A 19,986-nucleotide genomic window follows, 5' to 3' on the forward strand; every position below is an offset into this window, starting at 1 on the left:
TATCCTGCCTTGGACTCTCTGCACTTCCTGGACTTGGATGGTTATTTCCTGTCCCTGTTAGGGAAGTTTTCGACTTCCCTAACATGGGAAATATTTTCTCGGGTCTTTCTCTCTCTCTTCTCCTTCTGGGACGCATATAATGCAAATGTTGTTGCGTTTAATGTTTTCCCAGAGGTCTCTTAGGCTGTCTTCATTTCTTTTCATTCTTTTTTCTTTATTCTATTCCGCAGCAGTGAATTCCACCATTCTGTCTTCCAGGTCACTTATCCGTTCTTCTGCCTCAGTTATTCTGCTACTAATTCTTTCTAGTGTATTTTTTATTTCCGTTATTGTATTGTTCATCTCTGTTTGTTTTTTCTTTAAATCCTCGAGGTGTTTTTTCTTTAATTCTAAGTCTTTGTTAAACATTTCTTGCATCTTCTCGATCTTTGCCTCCATTCTTTTTCCAAGGTCCTGGATCATCTTCACTATCATTATTCTGAATTCTTTCTCGGGAGGGTTGCCTATCTCCACTTCATTTAGTTGTTTTTCTGGGGTTTTATCTTGTTCCTTCATCTGGTACATAGGCCTCTGCCTTTTCATCTTGTCTGTCTTCCTGTGAATGTGGTTTTTGTTCCACAGGCTGCAGGATTGTAGTTCTTGCTTCTGCTGTCTGCTCTCTGGTGGATGAGGCTAAGAGGCTTGTGAGTGTGTGATTTTCTGATAATTACAGATAGCATGCCTAATGTTTAGTATTTATAAAATTACATCCAGAATATCTTAAAAGGCATTATCAGCCTATGTCAAGATGCTACAGCTATTGTCAGGAACATCAGTGATTACTTGCTTAGCATCTACCTACTCAAGCACAAGAATGGGAGGAGGAGCATCCCAAGCAGAAAGTACAATATGTATAAAGATCCTGAGGTAGGAAAGAATTTGGTTTGTTTGAGGAGCTTGAAAGTGGCAGTGGGGCTGGAGGAAAGAGAATGAGAGGAGAAGGCACATGATATCAGAGGAGTTGGCAGGCATCTGTTTAATTAATGGTAAATGTTCTTTCAAATTTTTGTCTTTCTCCGATTTTATTTTTGTTTTGTTAGACATTGTTGGTTATTCCCTCAACATTCCACACATGACTACACTCACCTGATTCTCTTACAACATTTTTCATCTTCTATCTTTAGTATCCTTCATGGATTCATCTTCTTCCCATTCTTTAAATATTGGTGTTCTATTGTGTTTTTCCTGGGTGCACATCTCTCCTTACTCCCTACACTGTCTCTCCGGATCTTGGCCACATTCACACCTCCATGCTGATGACTCCTAAATCTGAGTCTTCCTTCAGGATCTCTCTCCCAAGCCTTTGGCCTTAATATCCCACACACTCTAACTCAGTCTGATAAAACTGAAATCACCTTTCCCTCAAAACCTGTTACTTTTCCTACACTACCTAAGTTTCTTTCAGGTAGGACTTCCATCCGCCCAAAGCCAGATTTTGGAATCATTCTTATGCTCCCCCTCACCCCCAGGCTCTTATCTTCCACATCTAATCAGTCATCAAGTTCTTTCAATTTTACCACCTAAGTAGTCTTGAATATGTTCTTTCCATACTACTTCTGTCCTATGACGTAGTTCAAGAACTCCTCATCTCTTTCTTTAACTACTGAAGTAACTCCCACTGGTCTCCCCTCCAGTCTGTCACCCAGAGAATAACCCAAATCTAAAATGGGAGGCTGACTCTGACTGTGGCTCCCCTTCTAGATGCTACTTCATCATCCACTGATTCAAGTCCAGGCTCCTTGGGGATAACGTGATATTCCCTCAGTGACATCTACTTTTCACAGTATATTCTAGCAGTACTAAGCTACCTAAAGTTCCTTGAACAAGCATGCATTTGCATGCTTCTGAGTTAGACAGACTGAGTTAATAGATCCTTTTCTCTGCTTCCTCTACCACTATACCCACACCATATTTAAATTAGTCACACCATTCCAAATTGGGCTGCAGGGAACAGATCTTACTCACATTTGGTGCCCTAGAGTTCAGCATTTGTTCCTTCATTCAGTGTGTATTTATCGAGTGTCTACTACCCCCAGGGAAAACAGCAGTGAACAAAACAAAGTCTCAGCCTCATGGATCTCACATTCCAGTGAGGGGACTCCAGGAGATGGCCTACACAGTAGGCACTCATGGTGAAAACTTTTGAAAATCAGGCAAATGAAAGAGTCTTCTTAAAGCCTCTGTCTAAGCATACTATCTGGAACATTGCTCTGACTCAATTTTCCTTTAAACAAGTATAGTGGTGACTAAAACAATTTAAGCAACAGATTGAACTGCCCTAACTGTGGATCCTGTGGTCTTCAGCAAATAATAATTCTCCTAACTAGAGTGGAAAACATTTTCCTGTATACATGGAGATATAACCTTATATTCAAACACTCCTCTGGGGTAAGTAGAGAACAAATAACATCCCACTGAATTAGACATTAAGAAAAAGTTATAGAAAATTAAAGAATTTTAAAGATAGCTTAAAATACCATCACATTAATAAGCTATTTCCTTCACTTACAAACCCTATCCTGTTTATATTGGAAAAGTTGATGTTTTTCCTTTTCTATAAAATATGCTTATTAGATAACTTCCTAAACAACTTTTATTCATGGATGATGTAATACATTAGTCACTATTCTCCACAAAAAGAATGGCCGAAGACAATAAAATAATTATAAAAAATGTATAAAGTTTGAAATAACTGTGTTCTCTTCTTGGCTTCCCCCATTTAAATTAGCTCTCTCAATTAAACATCTTTTTGGATTTCTAAATATCTATAGTTTTGCCTTTGCTGATTAACTTCCCCATAAGTATCCATGATTTTCTGAACACAATGCCCCATCACCCACTGCAACCCTAGAGAGCTTTTCTACCTCCAAAGAGTAAATTTCACTGATTTCCCTGCTTATTTCCGGAGCGCTTATACATCTCTATAAAGCTGTCTTGCAGGTGACTCAAACTAAACATGCCTATTTTCCCAACCTGTAGCCAACCTGTTCCTCCCCCTATGGAAGGGACACAGCTCAGTAAAGGACACCACCATTTATACAGATGCTCAAGCCAAAAATCTGGCATCATCCTTGATTCCCTCCCCCTCTTCCTTACCCCCATACTCCTTCTATCCCTAGCTCCCGTTGATTCTTTCTTCTAAATGTCCCTCAATCTGCTGTGCCAGCCCTACTACCATCTCCCTCGTTATAGCCCTAATATAGACCCTCATAATTTTTCACCTGGATTACTGCTTTATAATTGGTCACTAGTGCATCTATCATCCCCATGTCTATCCAGCAGATAGAGGGACCTTTTCAAAATGTCAGTCTGACTGTGTTACTGTCTAATTGACTATACTGAATGTCCTTCCATTGCCAACAAGGCAGAGAACAAACTCCTCACTGTGGCATCTGGGCCCCTTATGACCTGGCCCCCGCCTACCTCTCAAACATCATCTCTCACCACTCTCCTCCTAATCAAGCTATACCTAAATGTGCAGATTTCCTTGATGCGACCATACTTTCAACCTCTCTACCTTTGTGCGAGCTTTTTCTTTGGCTCACCACATACTCTGTCTCCTTCTCTCGTAAAAGAAGATCTTCTCTGACTCTCTGAGCCAGGTTAAGTTTCCCATCTGTTTGTTTCCCACACCCATCGTGTTTTGTAACCACTTGTCTCACACCTGTCTTCCACTAGAATGTAAGGGCTAGGAGGAGGGGCCCTGTCTGTTTTGTTCAGCCCAGTATCCCCAGCACCAAGCCCAATGTTATTAGAGTAAATATTTGTTAACTAAGTAAGTAGTGTGATTGTAACTAAAAACTTACTATTGAAAAGAATTGTGAGTGAACATAATTATTAGAAAACATAAATTGTTTTTTTCCCAAAGGCATAAGTGGTCACATTTGATCTCTGGTGAATATCTGTAACATTCCAGAGTTTAAATCTTGAATGTTAAGTCTATAGTCATATTTGCACTTCATCAGACCTACAATCCAGGCTGGTGTTTAGCTGCCTGAGTTGACATCTGGGCTGACTCATTTTAATTTGACTGTTTGAGGTTAGCTTCCACAGCGGTTGTAGCACTATGTTGTCAATGATTTGAGTTTTAGATCACAATTTAACTTACTTGGAGAAAGAAAACAACAGCCTTCAGAAGACATATTTTTCAGTCTTTTGGCAGAAAACAACTAGCTTTCTTCTCCATAGGTGCTCTTTCAGATTGTGTGTATTCTTTACAAGAAAATTAAAACAGTGAATGGGACTTGAGGCTATATTCCTAAGTTTTTAACTTTTCCTCAGTTAAAAATTTTAATATATGGTCTTCGAAAATAAAAACTGAGCTTTTCGCAAATGCTAAAAACTAGGATAGAGCATCTAAGCCTACCTTCGTTCATTCAACAAATGTTCACCAGATCCTTCAGGCTTGTGATGCGTGCTGTGGTGGAATTATATTTTGATGTACTTTATAATGTGCTTTGATCCTTCTTGTTACCCTGTGACCCTTCAGACAAGAGCCGGGCCTTCTACTTATATGTGTCAGGGAAGGGTTTTTACAGAACAACACAGGAGAAAAACATCCTAGACTTGTAAGCTTTAAATTCTAAACCCTGAAAGACTTGGAACATGACATTTTTAAAAACCATGTAATCAGTTGGAACATTTCTTCCACCCTCAGATTAGACAAAGAATCTATGCCAAGAGAGGAGACTGGGAGCAAAGAAGAGAAGAGGGGAGAGGAGCAGAGGGGGAAGGAGAAGAGAAAGGAGAGAGGAGAAGGAGGGAGAGAGAAGGGGGGAAGGAGGGGAGGGTGGAGGAAGAAAAGGGGAAGGGAGAGCGGGAGGGAAGCAAAAGAATGAGGTGCTGGGATACAGGGCCCTGTTGGACTCTATCTCCTGATAGGTTTGGGGGTCTAAGAGTACATGAGAACTCATTCTACCTTTCCCTGGTATGGCTGTGCAAAGCAACAATGCAGGAGAGTTTTCCTACACTCATCATTTTACCAGCTAAGGTCTAATGAGGAAAATAAAAACAACTCTGATTTCAAACTGAGGAAATTTAATTGTGAAAGAGAATTGTCGACATAGGTGTTAGAGAACTGAGGAGCCTAATGGAATAATGACAAAATCTAGAGATTTAGCAGCACCTATGCTGGAAGGACAGTGGGAAGCAATGGTGTTTATTAGAGCCGAGTCCAAGGTCAGGAGGGAAGCTAGAACCACAGCAGTTCTGACTAAAAGGAGTAGATCACAAAAGACATGCAGCTGATGATAATAATGAAAGGAAAGTTGGAGGAAAACCCTGGCCTCTCCCTCCTTCGGACCCTCCCATTGTACACAAATGCCTCACAAGCACCAAACCCAACTGGAACCTAACTGACATGAATCAGCCATTCTGCAGGAGAGTGAGAAGGGTGAGGCATGGGTCTGAGGCAAATACACCTAGGCAGGAAAATGTCTGCAGGGGATGTCTGGGATTGTGGACCTAAGAAGGCCTTACAGAGTCCCCATGCCCCAGGATGACCCAGAGGGGCTCAGAGCAAGGGCCCCTATGACAAAGGAGCCTGAAGACTTGAAGGGGGGCTTGGAGCCAGGAAAGGGAAGACACATCAGGAATTTACCTGGAAGGAAACCAAATGGACCCTCAGACATCTCACTGGATTCCGCCTTGGACAAAAGACAGCATTGAGAAGACCAGGCTTGATTCCACCGTGAGTTGACTACATGTAACTGCCCTGAGCTCCCACTCTCATACTACATTTAGACAACACTCCAGGGAAGGGGAGAGCAGACCACCTAGCAGAATGGAGGCTGAATCTAAATTCACTCTTAGAGAAAGGAAAGAACCTGAACCAATGAACAGACATAGTTATTTAAAAGAGCCCACTGAATATGTAGGGAAGGATGGACATATAACACAGGTATCAGTAATGCAGTGAGAAACAGAAACAGGTCATGTTAAAGAATGCACTGTGGCTGGAGATGTACATAGAAAAGTTCCTGTACTTGCCTGTAAGGTAGGACTTCTCAGAGAAGGCCTCAGAGACAGGTGATATTTGATGAGCTTGAGGGATGAATAGGGATTTAGCAAGCAGATGGGGGAGAGATCCTCACCTCTGTTGTCTTCTTCTATCCCTCCCAATGCTCTGATTTTTAAGAGAAGGCAGTACATTCCTTATCTAACTACAGTCCATTAAAGTCTTTCAGAAACATGACAGATCTCTGGGTTTATCTTCATTTTGATTAGTAAATGGGGCAGTGCTGGAATGATAGGATAGGTGTGACCTGTGTTTCAACTCTGACAAGTAGCAACAGCAGCTTGCAAGAAATGAGTTTCTTAAAATGTATCTCTCATAGATTTGTAGAGGCCATTTCTAGACTTCAGTTTTGAACTAAGGACTTGGATCTCAAGGCACTCAGGTAGTCTTATAGAATATACAATCCACAGGAAAAATATACCTAAGCCATCCAAAATATATCTCCACAATAACCAAATGTCTATAATTGAAACACATTTCAGATCTATCACATAAAACTCTGATCTGTCAGGACTTTCCTCAAAATACTGTGTTTTGCCAATTTTTAAAGCAGAGAAACAAGACCATTGATTTACAAATAACTTCATCCATCGCTATTCCAGAAACAATATTCCCAAACTTGCCCTTTATAATCCAATATTCTAAGAAATAAAAATAATTGTTGTTCTCTCCATTGTTTACACAATGGAAAATGATTATATTACAGAAAGCAATAGAAGTCATTGAATTGTTTTTACCTCATTAGAGATGTCTGTTCCAGAGAGATCTACTGATACCAAAGAAAAGATGTTTACAATAAATTCAACTCCTAGGTCAGTTAGATGTTCACAATTTCATAAACTCAAGTAGTTTAAATTAGAGCAGCTGAAAGAAAGTAGCATGAAGAGTTCATTTTAGCTTTTAATCACACTGTCAGTAGAAATTTCTTCATATTAAAAATTACTTGGGGAAAGCAAATGCTATTGAAACAAGGATTTTCCTTTTCTTGTCATAAAAGTAAGCTTAAAAGTGTAAATAATTGCGACTTCCCTGGCCGTCCAGTGGTTAGGACTCCGTGCTTCCACTGCAGGGGGCGTGGGTTCGATCCCTGGTCGGGAATTAAGATCCCACATGCTGTGGGCAGCACATCCGAGGAAAAAAAAAAAGTAGAAATAATTGACATTACAAAGTTGAATGAAAGAGAGGTGGATTATTGTATAAAACATTCTGTGATTTCATTTCATATTGCAATTTCTATTAAGAAAAAATATATTACATGCATACAAAAACTATCATGTAAATACCACGATTGGGACCGCCTTCTTTCGCAGCTTTGGGATACACCAGAAATACATCTACACGTGGAGCAACTCCTAAATACCACGATGAATGACCACTAAAAGTGCAAAGTTAAATTTCTCACTTATCTTTACAAGTTTGTTACAGGAATTGTACTTAACCCCTTAGTGTACACAAGACCTTTTACAAGTAAACAGGATCAAGAATAAACCCACCAGCTAGAATATCCCTTGGGAAACACTGTAAAGGTTTACATAGAGATGATATCCTTGAAAAGTACAGAGAAGTCACCCAGGTATAGCTATTCATAACTTCATGAGTGATTTGATCTCAGACTTTCTGCAAGTTGAAATTTAATAAGAAACGTCTTAGATATAGTCAAAAGATTAATTCATTCCATGACTCCAATGTCTTATTTCGTTTCGCTGAATATTGGACCAGCTTCTGGGCATCCCTGATGTTTTCCAAATGGCTTCAAAAGTCTACCTCTGATCTGTCCTATTAACAAATATACAATTACTAATAACATGATGTAAAATATTATTGTTTTATCATACCTGTCTGATAGTTTTGCAATAGAGGCATCACCCAGGTGGATACAGTTACTTCAATTTAGCTCTCTTATCTTTGTGCTTGCAGGACCATCAAGAAACTGCTTTAGTCCCATGCCACCAATTCTGTAGGAAAGAGTAAGAAAAGCTCTACATGTGATTTTATGTATAACTATGTAGAATACTATTAAAATAAGTTACTATACCCAATACATTTCAAAATAGGTGATATCTATATCTGGTATTTTGCCAACATTTGTAAACCAAATTTGATTATATAGCTTTTATTTTAATAGAAAATATATAAATGATAGTAATGGGAGAAATATTACTAAAAATGGTATTCCTAGTCATCTGTTCATTTAATTAGGTGGCCTAATTATTAATAAAACAGATAGCCTATAAGGTTTCTTCCCTGGGGTTAAAATGTGATCATGTTAAACAGTGCCTGATGCAATCTCCTGCAAAAGAAAAAGACAAAAACTTAGGATAGGGAGAACCAAGCCTAACAGTCAAACTACTGTCAAAATCTTGGAGGAATTTCCACTAAGTACAAGTCAATTTAGCTGGACTGGAAACCTAATAAGTTACCTAAAGATCCTTTCTTTCTGAAGCAGAGAAAATCTGATGCTGTAAGATCTTGACCTCAGTCTTCCCATACTGTCCTTAATCATAGACACCTATGTGTCAGTGCCATCCCTCCCACCCCTCCCATGTAAGTCCACATTTATAAATGATTCTCTAAATTATAAATAGTCAACCAGAAACAGATTTATAATAAGATGACAACAAAAACAAAGAAAATTGTGCAGTGGTATTAGGTAAAGGTAAATAAAATTAACACAGGGGTGATAATTTTACATAGAGTTAGAATACTATACTAGTAAAAATATTAAGACTAACAGGGTAATTTTACATTGATTAGGTATCACCCCAATGAAGATAATATGGTTGGGTATAGAATTTGGGGATCATATTCTTTACTGCCATGAAATTGCATACAGTGAAATGGTGTAATGATGTAACAATTAAAAATATATATATGTGTGTGTGTGTGATAAAAAAAATCAGACTATCCATAGAAATTAACACAACATTGTAAATCAACTATAGTTCAATAAAATAATTTTTTTTTTTGCGGTACGCGGGCCTCTCACTGTTGTGGCCTCTCCCGTTGCGGAGCACAGGCTCCGGACGCGCAGGCTCAGCAGCCATGGCTCACGGGACTAGCCACTCCGCGGCATGTGGGATCTTCCCGGACTGGGGCACAAACCCGTGTCCCCTGCATCGGCAGACGGACTCTCAACCACTTTGCCACCAAGGAAGCCCAATAAAATAATTTTTTAAAAAAATCAGGGTGGTTAAGACTTCATGCTTCCAATGCAGGGGGCACTGGTTCGATCCCTGGTTGGGGAACTAAGATCCCACATGCTGTGCAGTGCAGCCAAAAAAAACCAACAACCCCCCCCAAAAAAAAACCCTAAAAAATCAGACTGGCCTTGGATTTCTCCTCTGCAACAGAAATACCAAACATATAAATGTATATATATTATATAACAATATAAACAATATTAATAAAAAGATCAATTATAAATATATTTTCTGTTACAGAAGAGAAATCCAAGGCCAGTCTGGCTTCAAAATAGGTGATATCTGTATCTGGTATTTTGCCAACATTTGTAAACCAAATTTGACTATATAGCTTTTATTTTAGTAGAAAATATATAAATGATAGTAATGGGAGAAATATTACTAAAAATGGTATTCCTAGTCATCTGTTCATTTAATTAGGTGGCCTAATTATTAATAAAACAGATAGCCTATAAGGTTTCTGGCTTCTTTTTTTTTTATTTGGTAATTTTAGTCATGAACTTTTATGCAACATATAATATAGCATAAATACAAAATGAAAGAAAAATAAAAATTCAAAAAGAACATAAGATACAATTTTGTATTAGACTTAGCTTTTGACAAACATTAATATAATTAATGTAATTTAAGTTCCATGGACTATTCATATATATTCAACATGATAAACAACATAACCATCATCTTTTTCACCAGCATTACCCCTAAATAAAGATCCCAAAAGACAGAAGTTGTGCAGGCTGTGTTTTTGTACCATGATGTCATAAAATGAAAAATTAGTAACAATGATAATTAGATATAAACTACATGGATATCTGAATACATTTTTAATAAATAATTCTTGGGTAAAGAGAAAATCAGATAAGTATTATGAAACTATATATCTTCCCAAAATTTATATATTTAACATAATTTCAATTAATATCTCAATAGGATTTTTTCTGAAATATGACAAAATTATTCTAAAGTTCACTTGGAAGAATAAACTGGCAAAAATATCTAATAACTTAGAAGACTACTAATAAAGAGAGTCTCATTCTATTAGATATTAAAACATATTATAAAGCAGTAATAGTAATAAAGGGTAACATTTCTTGAGTGCTTATTATGTGCCAGACACTATTCTAAGTACATTACATGAATTAACTTATTTGATCCTCACAACAATCCTGAGTATATACTCTTTATTTTCCCCATTTTACAGATAAAGTACTGTGCAAGATTAGACAGAAAACAGATAAATGAATGGAACAGAAAAGATAGCCTGAAAACAGACATTTATATACTAACACATGTGTATGTGTATATATATATGGATGTGTATATATAGATATATATATACATTTATATGGTAATCCTGGAGGCATAAAAGTCAATAGAAAAGGACTTTTCAGGTAATGGTCCAAGTTAATGGGTTAATGCAGTTAATCCCAAACCTGGCTGTGCATCAGAAGCACCCATGTTGTTTTTTAAAAAATATATAAGCGAGTGTTCCATCCCTAGATATTCAGATTCAGTAGCTCTGGGGTAGGGCTTGGGCATATGTAGTTTCATTCAGCTCTTCAGGTGATTCTGCTGCCCTGGAATTTTCACTTTTAAATCATACATGTTTTTGAAATTTATCTTTTTATTATTACTGATTCCTAATTTAACTGCATTGTAGTTAGAGAATATAGTTTGTTACCAGTACTATGAAAATTGTGGGAACTTGCTTTAAAACTTCATACATAGTCCATTTTTTGAAGGATTGATATGTGGTTGAGAAAAATGTATACTTTGACTCTCAAACTTCCTGTTTTAGGTGTATCCCTTATAGATGAATTTTAAAAATCTAATCTAAAACGCTGATATTAAACCTTCTCCATCTTTTGTTATACTCTATCACATTTTTCTTTTTATTTTTTCACTCTGCTGTCATTTCTTCAGTTATCTTCCAGCTTTGTACTTCTCTTCTTCAGTGAGTTGTAATCTGCTGATTAGCAATTCATTTTCTTTATTTCAATAACTATATTTTTTATTTCTAAAAGTTAGTTTTTCAAGTAAATCTAGTTATTTTTATCACATTTTGTTGTTTGCTCATATTTCTGGTTCCATTATTTATTTCTTCAAATATTTCATACATAGTTACTTAATATTCTGTGATAATTCTAATATATGAATTATGGAAGTTCAAATTTATTTTGCTTCATGGTGACTCATATCTTTGTACATTTGATGGTCTTTAATTGCGAGCACCTATTTATTTGACTTTAACCTATGGGAACTTTGGATGCCTAAAGAGAAGGTGCTTTCCTTGAGAAAAGCTTTGAGCTAACTTCTTCCAGGGGCCTAGGTACTATCTACCTGAGACCACTTTGTCTCCCTTGAAGAGGTCCAGACACTGCAGAAGTCTCATCCTGCTTCCCTATCTTGAGTCTCGCTAAAACTGATTGTTTCAATGCCAATGTTGAAATGAACATTTATGCTCATAGCAGCTCTATCTTTTATGTTTGCTTGGTATTCACTGTTCATCTTAGAGAGTCTACTCATTGAGAAGGTGGTGAAGAATCATGATATTGGATATTGGATATTTCTCGTATGCTTTGTGGGCTCAGCAATGTGTTGAAAGTATGTTTCATCCAAGATCTAAATTGTTTGTAGCAAGGAGTCCTTTGAAGTGTTTTGTCAACTCTACTGCTGGATGCAGAAAAACCTCCATTTCTTTTTAAAATTAGGTAACCTGCAGAAGCCTGAGTGAAATATATGAATGCAATTCAATTTTATTTCACATGTTAATACAGATAGGGTTAGCTGTTACACACACACACACACACACACACACACACACACACACACACACACACAGTTATCCTGCTTGCATTATGGTGCCAGCTTGCTCATGAGCTTGCAGCCAAGATGCCAGCTGGAACTTTAATCTTCCAACGGATTGACTGAGGGTGGAGGGTCTGCTTCCAAGTTCACTCACATGGCTGTTGACAGGAGGCCTCAGTTCCTTGCTGGCTGTTGACTGGAGGCTTCATTTCGTAATCCAGGTTTTTCCCATTTCAAATCCTGTCTTTACCTCCCCTCCACAACCCATGGTGCCTCCCCATTTTAATAATAGGGAACATGAGTTAAGATTTTGTGTAGCTTAGCTTATTACTCTGACTTGTCTTATGTTTTCCCAAATATTAACCAATTTCATTGTAGATCAAATGCTATTTTGTTATCATCTGGCCCTTTAATATTATAAGAAATTTATACAAGCAAGAGGCTGAGCTATCCACCGGGGAAGAAATTTTAGCAAGAATTTGATCCTTGCCCACCTGAGAATACTGGGATAGAAGCCCATTTGTAACCCAGCTAAAGAAAGGATTTCAGGGGCTTCCCTGGTGGCGCAGTGGTTGAGAGTCCGCCTGCCGATGCAGGGGACAAGGGTTCGTGCCCCGATCCGGGAAGATCCCACATGCCGCGGAGCGGCTGGGCCCGTGAGCCATGGCCGCTGAGCCTGCGCATCCGGAGCCTGTGCTCCGCAATGGGAGAGGCCACGACAGTGAGAGGCCTGCGTACCGGAAAAAAAAAAAAAAGAAAGGATTTCAGTAAGAACTTGCCCTTTGTCCATCTGTGAGCAAACCCACACAGAGGAGAAATCTAACTAGTACCCAAGAGGAAACACTTCAGTAAGATTGGTTCTTCATAAGCAAGTTGGAAAGTCCATTTGGGAAAAAGACCTATTAACTGAACTAGCTGTGAGAACCATCACTAGGAAAGGTGGCCCATAAATGTTCCAGCAAATTCATTTAATCTTACAAGGGCCTGTGATTCCACATATCCTGAGCATTCCCTGACAATCTCCCCATGCCCCTACATAACTAGTCTGGGTTGGGTGCCCCTCCTTTGTTTTACCGCAGAACTATGCATTTACCTCCACTTGGACTCCTGACTTTCATGTTTACTCTCCTAACCAATGAGCATCTTGAGGAAGTCTGGAATATTCTAGATAATCAGTGTTTCTTGACTGAATGACTCATTACCTTACACAATTTGCCAGATTCAACACAGTAAGCTGCTTCAAAGGTGAGAGTGACTTGAGGCTACCATCTGTTATTCCATTGCAGTCCACCATGTAAATGTGACTGATATTTGGAGAATTCTTGTCTATAAATTTGAAGCATGCATCGGTAATCCTTTTATTTCCTGTTTTTTTTTTTTAAAAAAGAAGTACTGTATTTGAATTGCCACAAGATTAAAAGTAAAATTAATGCTAAACCACTTTTTAACATCACAGACCTTCAAATCGGATCTTTCTGAGGTCACAAGTAGAAAGAGCTTTGAAAGTACAATCGGAAATATGTGGTGCACCAATGAAAACTACTGATGTAATTCGATGGCATTTTTCAACTAAAGCCTTTAGAAGAAAAAAAAAAAAAGATTAACCAGAGTATAGAGAACAAGCTTATGAAAGTGATGAGGTTATTTTCTTCCTCTCAATATTTTCAGAAACAGACACATTAACTATTAAATTGTCCTAATTTCAAAGAAAATGGGACGTTTTTTCAATATATTTTAGTACACTTACATTTGAGTAATGCATAGGAATCAACTAAATGATGTTACAAAAGTAAGGGAGGGCTTCCCTGGTGGCGCAGTGGTTGAGAGTCTGCCTGCCAATGCAGGGGACACGGGTTCGTGCCCTGGTCCGGGAAGATCCCACATGCCGCAGAGCGGCTAGGCCCGTAAGCCATGGCCGCTGAGCCTGTACGTCCGGAGCCTGTGCTCTGCAACGGGAGAGGCCACAACAGTGAGAGGCCTGCATACCGCAAAAAAAAAAAAAAAAAAAAAGTAAGGGAAAACATGAGAAAATGGAATGCTGAAAAGAATCACTACATTTAGAAGCTTGACATGTAGAATTAGACTTAAAGTTTATGCTTAAGCTACAATATCATTGAAATAAAAATATCCTAACTGTGCAACGCAGTTTCTCAGGGTATTTAAGGATTCAAATGTTCAAATGTGTATGTATAAATTTCCTAATGATTTTCTTATATAAAAAAACTAAAATGAAAAACCCATTCATATTTTTCAATAATTCAAGCCTCTAGAAAATGTGCCAACCAAATGTGACTGAAAAGAAAATACAGTTTCCAACTATGTACTTTTACACAGTTGTCCGTCAGAGTTGGCGTGTCATTGATGGTCAGATGCCTAATCCCACTGCAGCTGTTTGCAATGTTCCTGAAGCCTTGGACTGAAATCTGAATTGTACAGAGTTGGTGAAAATGTGGGAGAACCCATTAGTATGACCTCTAATAAAACCCTAAGATAGTAATAGCCAGTTATGTCATGATTTTGCTACTGTGTTTTAAAATTGAAACCATAAAATATTGCAGACATAAAAGGAAACAAAGAATCTAATCTCGATTTCTTTAATTTTTATATGTAGGTTTTGTGAAATTATCATCACAGTTAGTCTAGTTAACTTATTCTATTTTTTATTGAGGTAAAATTCATATAACATAAAATCAGTCACTTAAAAGGTCATTTAAACATTCATAATTTTGTATAACCACAACTTCTACATAGTTCCAAAACATTTTTATCACCCTAAAAAGAAACCTTTTACCTATTAAGCAGTTGCTCCCCATACTCACCTTTTCCCAGCCCCTGGCAATCACTAATCTGTTTTCTGTCTCTATGGATTTACCCATTCTAAATATTTCATATAAGTGGAATTATACAGTATGTGGTCTTTTGTGTCTAGTTTCTTTCACTTGCCTTAATGTTTTTGAAGTGCATCCACAATGTGGTATATATCAGTACTTATTCATTTTTTATGGCTGAATAATGTTCTGTTTTATGGATATACCACATTTTGTTTATCCACTCATCTGTTGATAGATATTTTGTATATTTTGAATAGTGCTGCTATGAACATATGTGTACATCTATTTGTTTGAGTACCGGTTTTAAATTCTTTTCGGTATATACTTAGGAGTGAGATTGCCAGATCACATGGCAATTCTATGTTTAACTTTTTAAGGAACGACCAAAATATTTTCTACACTGGCCGTACTATTTCACATTCTCATCAGCAATCTACAAGGGTTCCAATTTCTCCACATCGTTGCCAGAACTTATTTTTTATTTTTCCATATTTTCCTTTTGCAAAAAATTTCCTAATGAGTTTGAGGTGGTACCTCATTGTGATTTTGATTTGCATCTCCCTAATGACTAATGAGATTGAGCATCTTTTCATGTGCTTATTAGTCATTTGAATGTCTTCTTTAGGGAAATGTCTACTCAAGTCCTTTGACTAATTTTCAGTTGGGTCATTTGTCATTTTGTTGAGTTGTAAGAGTTCCTTATATATTCTGGATTCTAGACCCTTAGGTATATGACTTAAGAATATTTTCCCCATTCTTTAGGTTATCTTTTCACTTTTTAATAATGTCTTTACATGCACAGTTGTTAATTTTGATGAAGTCCATTTCTCTGTTTTTTCTTTTGTTGCATATGCTTTTTTTTAAAAAAATGAATATTTATTTATTTTATTATTTTTTTAACGTTTTTATTGGAGTATAATTGCTTTACAATGCTGTGTTAGTTTCTGCTTTGTAACGAAGTGAATCAGTTATACATATACATATATCCCCATATCTCTTCCCTGTTACGTCTCCCTCCCTCCCACCCTCCCTATCCCACCCTTCTAGCTGGTCACAAAGCACTGAGCTGATCTCCCTGTGCTAGGCGACTGCTTCCCACTAGCTGTCTGTTTTACATTTGGTAGTGTATATATGTCCATATATACACTACCACTCTCTCACTTTGTCCCAACTTACCCTTCCCCCTCCCCATGTCCTCAAGTCCATTCTCTAGTAGGTCTGCGTCTTTATTCCCGTCTTGCCCCTAGGTTCTTCATGACCTTTTTTTTTTTTTTGGATTCCGTATATATGTGTTAGCATATGGTATTTGTTTTTCTCTTTCTGACTTACTTCACTCTCTATGACAGACACTAGGTCCATCCACCTCACTACAAATAACTCAATTTCGTTTCTTTTTATGGCTGAGTAATATTCCATTTATATATGTGCCACATCTTCTTTATCCATTCATCTGTCAGTGGACACTTAGGTTGCTTCCATGTCCTGGCTATTGTAAATAGAGCTACAGTGAACATTGTGGTACAAGACTATGCTTTCAGGGGTCATTTCTATAGTTTGTTGCATATGCTTTTTTTTTTTTTTTTTTTTTTTTTTTTTGTGGTACGTGGGCCTCTCCCCGTTGTGGCCTCTCCTGTTGCGGAGCAGGCTCCAGACGCGCAGGCTCAGCGCCCATGGCTCACGGGCCCAGCCGTCCGCGGCACGTGGGATCTTCCCAGACCGGGGCACAAACCCGTGTCCCCTGCATCGGCAGGCGGACTCTCAACCACTGCACCACCAGGGAAGCCCTGTTGCATATGCTTTTGATGTCATATCTAATAATCCATTGCCACATCCAAGGTCATGTAGATTTACTCTCAGTATTTTCTTGTAAGTTTTATCATTTTAGCTCTTATATTTAGGTCATTGTTCCCTTTTCAGTTGATTTTTATATATGGTGTGAGGTAGGGATCCAAGTTCATTTTTTTGCATGCATATATCTAGTTGTCCAGCACCAGCTATTGAAGAGAATATTTTTTCCACCACTGAATGGTCTTGGCACCTGTGTTGAAAATCAATTGGCCATAACAGTATAGGTTTATTTCTGGACTCTCAATTCTATATGTCTGTCCGTATGCCAGTACCACACTCTTTTGATTACTACAGCTTTGTATACTGATTTCTTTCTTTCAACTATCATTATCCACATTAATGGAAGCAGCAGTGGTAGAGAGTATTCAAAGTAATTACTGATCAAAAGATCAAATATCTTCGCCTGTGAATGAATTACCTTAAAATAACAGTTATTTAGGCTCCATTTCCTAACAAATGGTCGTGGATGGGAAATGATGTACTGATTCAGTAATGGGAAACTGATACTCTATCCAGAAACAAACATCAGGGGGAAATCTCCCACAGAGTCACCTTCACAATAGCATGACAGTGAGAACGAGGAACAGCAGTTGTATATATTATGATCTTAATCTTGTTTTAAAAAAGTATGTGTTGGGACTTCCCTGGCAGTTCAGTAGTTAAGACTCCACACTTCCAATGCAGGGGGCATGGGTTCAATCCCTGGTGAGGGAACTACATGCCACATGGTGCAGCCAAAATAAATAATAATAAATTAAAAAGGTATGTGTCACAGACAAATGGACAAAAAACTAGAAAGACACATTTCAAAATATTGTTTGTTATCTTTGGATGCTATGATTATGGATTATTTTTATATTCTTTTATATTTTAAAATTTTTATATAATGAGTGTATAATTCTTCTGTAATCAGAAAGCAATTTATATCAAAGGAAAGAAGGAAATTCAGTCCTCTTCTTCACACAGTAGGCTTACAGTCGCATACCTAAAGAAAGTGCTGCCTAAAGTACCTAAAGTAAGTACCTATACCTAAAGTAAGCTGAAAGTGAGCATCTACTGAGAACTTCTGCTCCAGGACATGGTCCTTTTAACTTATTGAAAAGCCACGACACTGGGTGATACTTGGCCTAAAAGTATCTTGTTAGATTATTTCAAAGACTTCCTGGTAAAGCTCAGGAAAACATCTGTGAATTCCTCTTCCTCCCACTCCTTAGTCAGTGACTGGAAGAAAAAGTTGCTGATCAGAAGATCCAAAATGTTCTGTGAGAGACTGCGGTGAGCTCAATGAGTCCAGGATGGTTTATAATAACTACCATTTAAGTAACACTTATTGTGTACTAGGTACTCTTTTAGGCAATTTTCATATACTGGTCTATATAATCCTCACAACCACCTATTGGGAGGTATTTTTTTTTTTTTTTTACAAATGAGAAAAATGAGGCCCAGAGCAGTTAAGTAATGTGTCCAAGGTCATCTAGCTCATAAATAGTGGAGCCAGGATAAGAATCCAGGCAGTCTAGTTCCAATGTAGTCATTAAACTACACTACCTCTTAAGAAGATCAGCTTGCATTACTGCGCTTAAAAGGACACAAAAGACCTTTCTTTTTCTTTTTTTTTTTTTTTGCAGTACGCGGGCCTCTCACTGTTGTGGCCTCTCCCATCGCGGAGCACAGGCTCTGGACGTGCAGGCTCAGCGGCCATGGCTCACAGGCCTAGTTGCTCCGCAGCATGTGGGATCCTCCCGGACTGGGGCACGAACCCGTGTCCCCTGCATCAGCAGGCGGACTCTCAATCATTGCGCCACCAGGGAACCCCCTTTCTTTTTTTTGAATTTTACTTAATTTATTTTTTTATACAGCAGGTTCTTATCAGTTATCCATTTTATACATACGTCAATCCCAATCTCCCAATTCATCACACCACCACCACCATCGCCCCCGCCACTTTCCCCCCTTGGTGTCCATACGTTTGTTCTCTATATCTGTGTCTCAATTTCTGCCCTGCAAACTGGTTCATCTGTACCATTTTTCTAGGTTCCACATATATATGTTAATATAGGATATTTGTTTTTTTTTTCTTTCTGACTTACTTCACTCTGTATTAGTCTCTAGATCCATCCAAGTCTCTACAAATGACCCAATTTCGTTCCCTTTTATGGCTGAGTAATATTCTGTTGTATATATGTACCACATCTTCTTTATCCATTTGTCTGTCGATGGACATTTAGGTTACTTCCATGACGTGGCTATTGTAAATAGTGCTGCAGTGAACATTGGGGTACATGTGTCTTTAAAAGGACACAAAACACCTTTTGGCACTAGACTCTGAGAGAAACCTGCTGCTTTGTTCCTTCACTTTTGGATCCAGATGCTAATGCTACTGTGTTAGTCAGGGTTCCCCAGAGAAAGAGATCCAATAGGAGATGGATGGATGGATGGATGGATAGATAGATAGAAACATACATACATACATACGTAGATACATAGAGTTATTATAAGGAATTGGCTCATACAACAATAGAGACTAAGAAGTCCCAGGATCTGCAGTTGGTAAGCTGGAGACCCAGATGAGCTGAAGGTATTGTTTCAGTCTGAGTCCAAGTCTGAAGGTAGGAAAAGACCAGTGTTCTAGCTTGAAGACAGTCAGGCAAAGAGAGTGTATTTTCCCTTTCTCAGCCTTTTTGTTCTATTCAGGCCCTCAACAGATTGGATGAGACCCCCACACTGGGGAGGGCAATCTGCTTTACTTAGTCTCCTGACTTAAATATTGATCTCATCCAGAAACACCCTCACAGACAAACCTAGAAAAATGTTTATCAAAAAAACTGGGCATCCCATGGCCCATTCAAGTTGACACACTAAAATTAACATCACAGCTTCCTTGAAGACTTTGGACATTGACTTTTACTAAGACTCATGGTTGATGCTCTTTTTGCTCTTGCCTGCTTTGTCCTGGCTGATCATCTAAGATTGCCTGGCCACATTTTTTTTCCAGATTAGCATCTTTGAGACCATTCATCCTATCTGGCACCACTAACTGTCTGAATCATACACAACTGAAAAGAAAGCCCTAAGACCTTATTGTTGCCTCACATTTTCAGGTTAAAACAGAAACTCTCTAGCCTTAAAGTTTTAATTCTAAATATTTAATTAAGGAACTTTAGTGTCTTAAAGTTAAGTTATGAAATTGGTAGGGTAAGAATTCCATTTTTTAATATTTTATTGAAGTATAGTTAATTTACAA

The 19,986-nt window shown here is 38.0% G+C and overlaps 2 protein-coding genes across 2 annotated transcripts in view; one reads left to right on the plus strand and one right to left on the minus strand.

The window, feature by feature from the left end:
* The window catches only part of FBXL13 (F-box and leucine rich repeat protein 13), a 185,494-nt gene that overhangs the window by 39,601 nt on the left and 125,907 nt on the right, over positions 1 to 19,986 (minus strand). The window contains 5 exon segments of the mRNA XM_032642583.1: positions 6,793 to 6,919; positions 7,891 to 8,010; positions 13,266 to 13,428; positions 13,522 to 13,639; positions 14,388 to 14,486. Coding sequence (XP_032498474.1) covers positions 6,793 to 6,919; positions 7,891 to 8,010; positions 13,266 to 13,428; positions 13,522 to 13,639; positions 14,388 to 14,486 — 627 coding nt within the window.
* The window catches only part of LRRC17 (leucine rich repeat containing 17), a 101,559-nt gene that overhangs the window by 28,370 nt on the left and 53,203 nt on the right, over positions 1 to 19,986 (plus strand). The window lies entirely within an intron of this gene.

The sequence above is a fragment of the Phocoena sinus genome, chromosome 9 (assembly GCF_008692025.1).
Source record: "Phocoena sinus isolate mPhoSin1 chromosome 9, mPhoSin1.pri, whole genome shotgun sequence".
NCBI lineage: Eukaryota > Metazoa > Chordata > Mammalia > Artiodactyla > Phocoenidae > Phocoena > Phocoena sinus.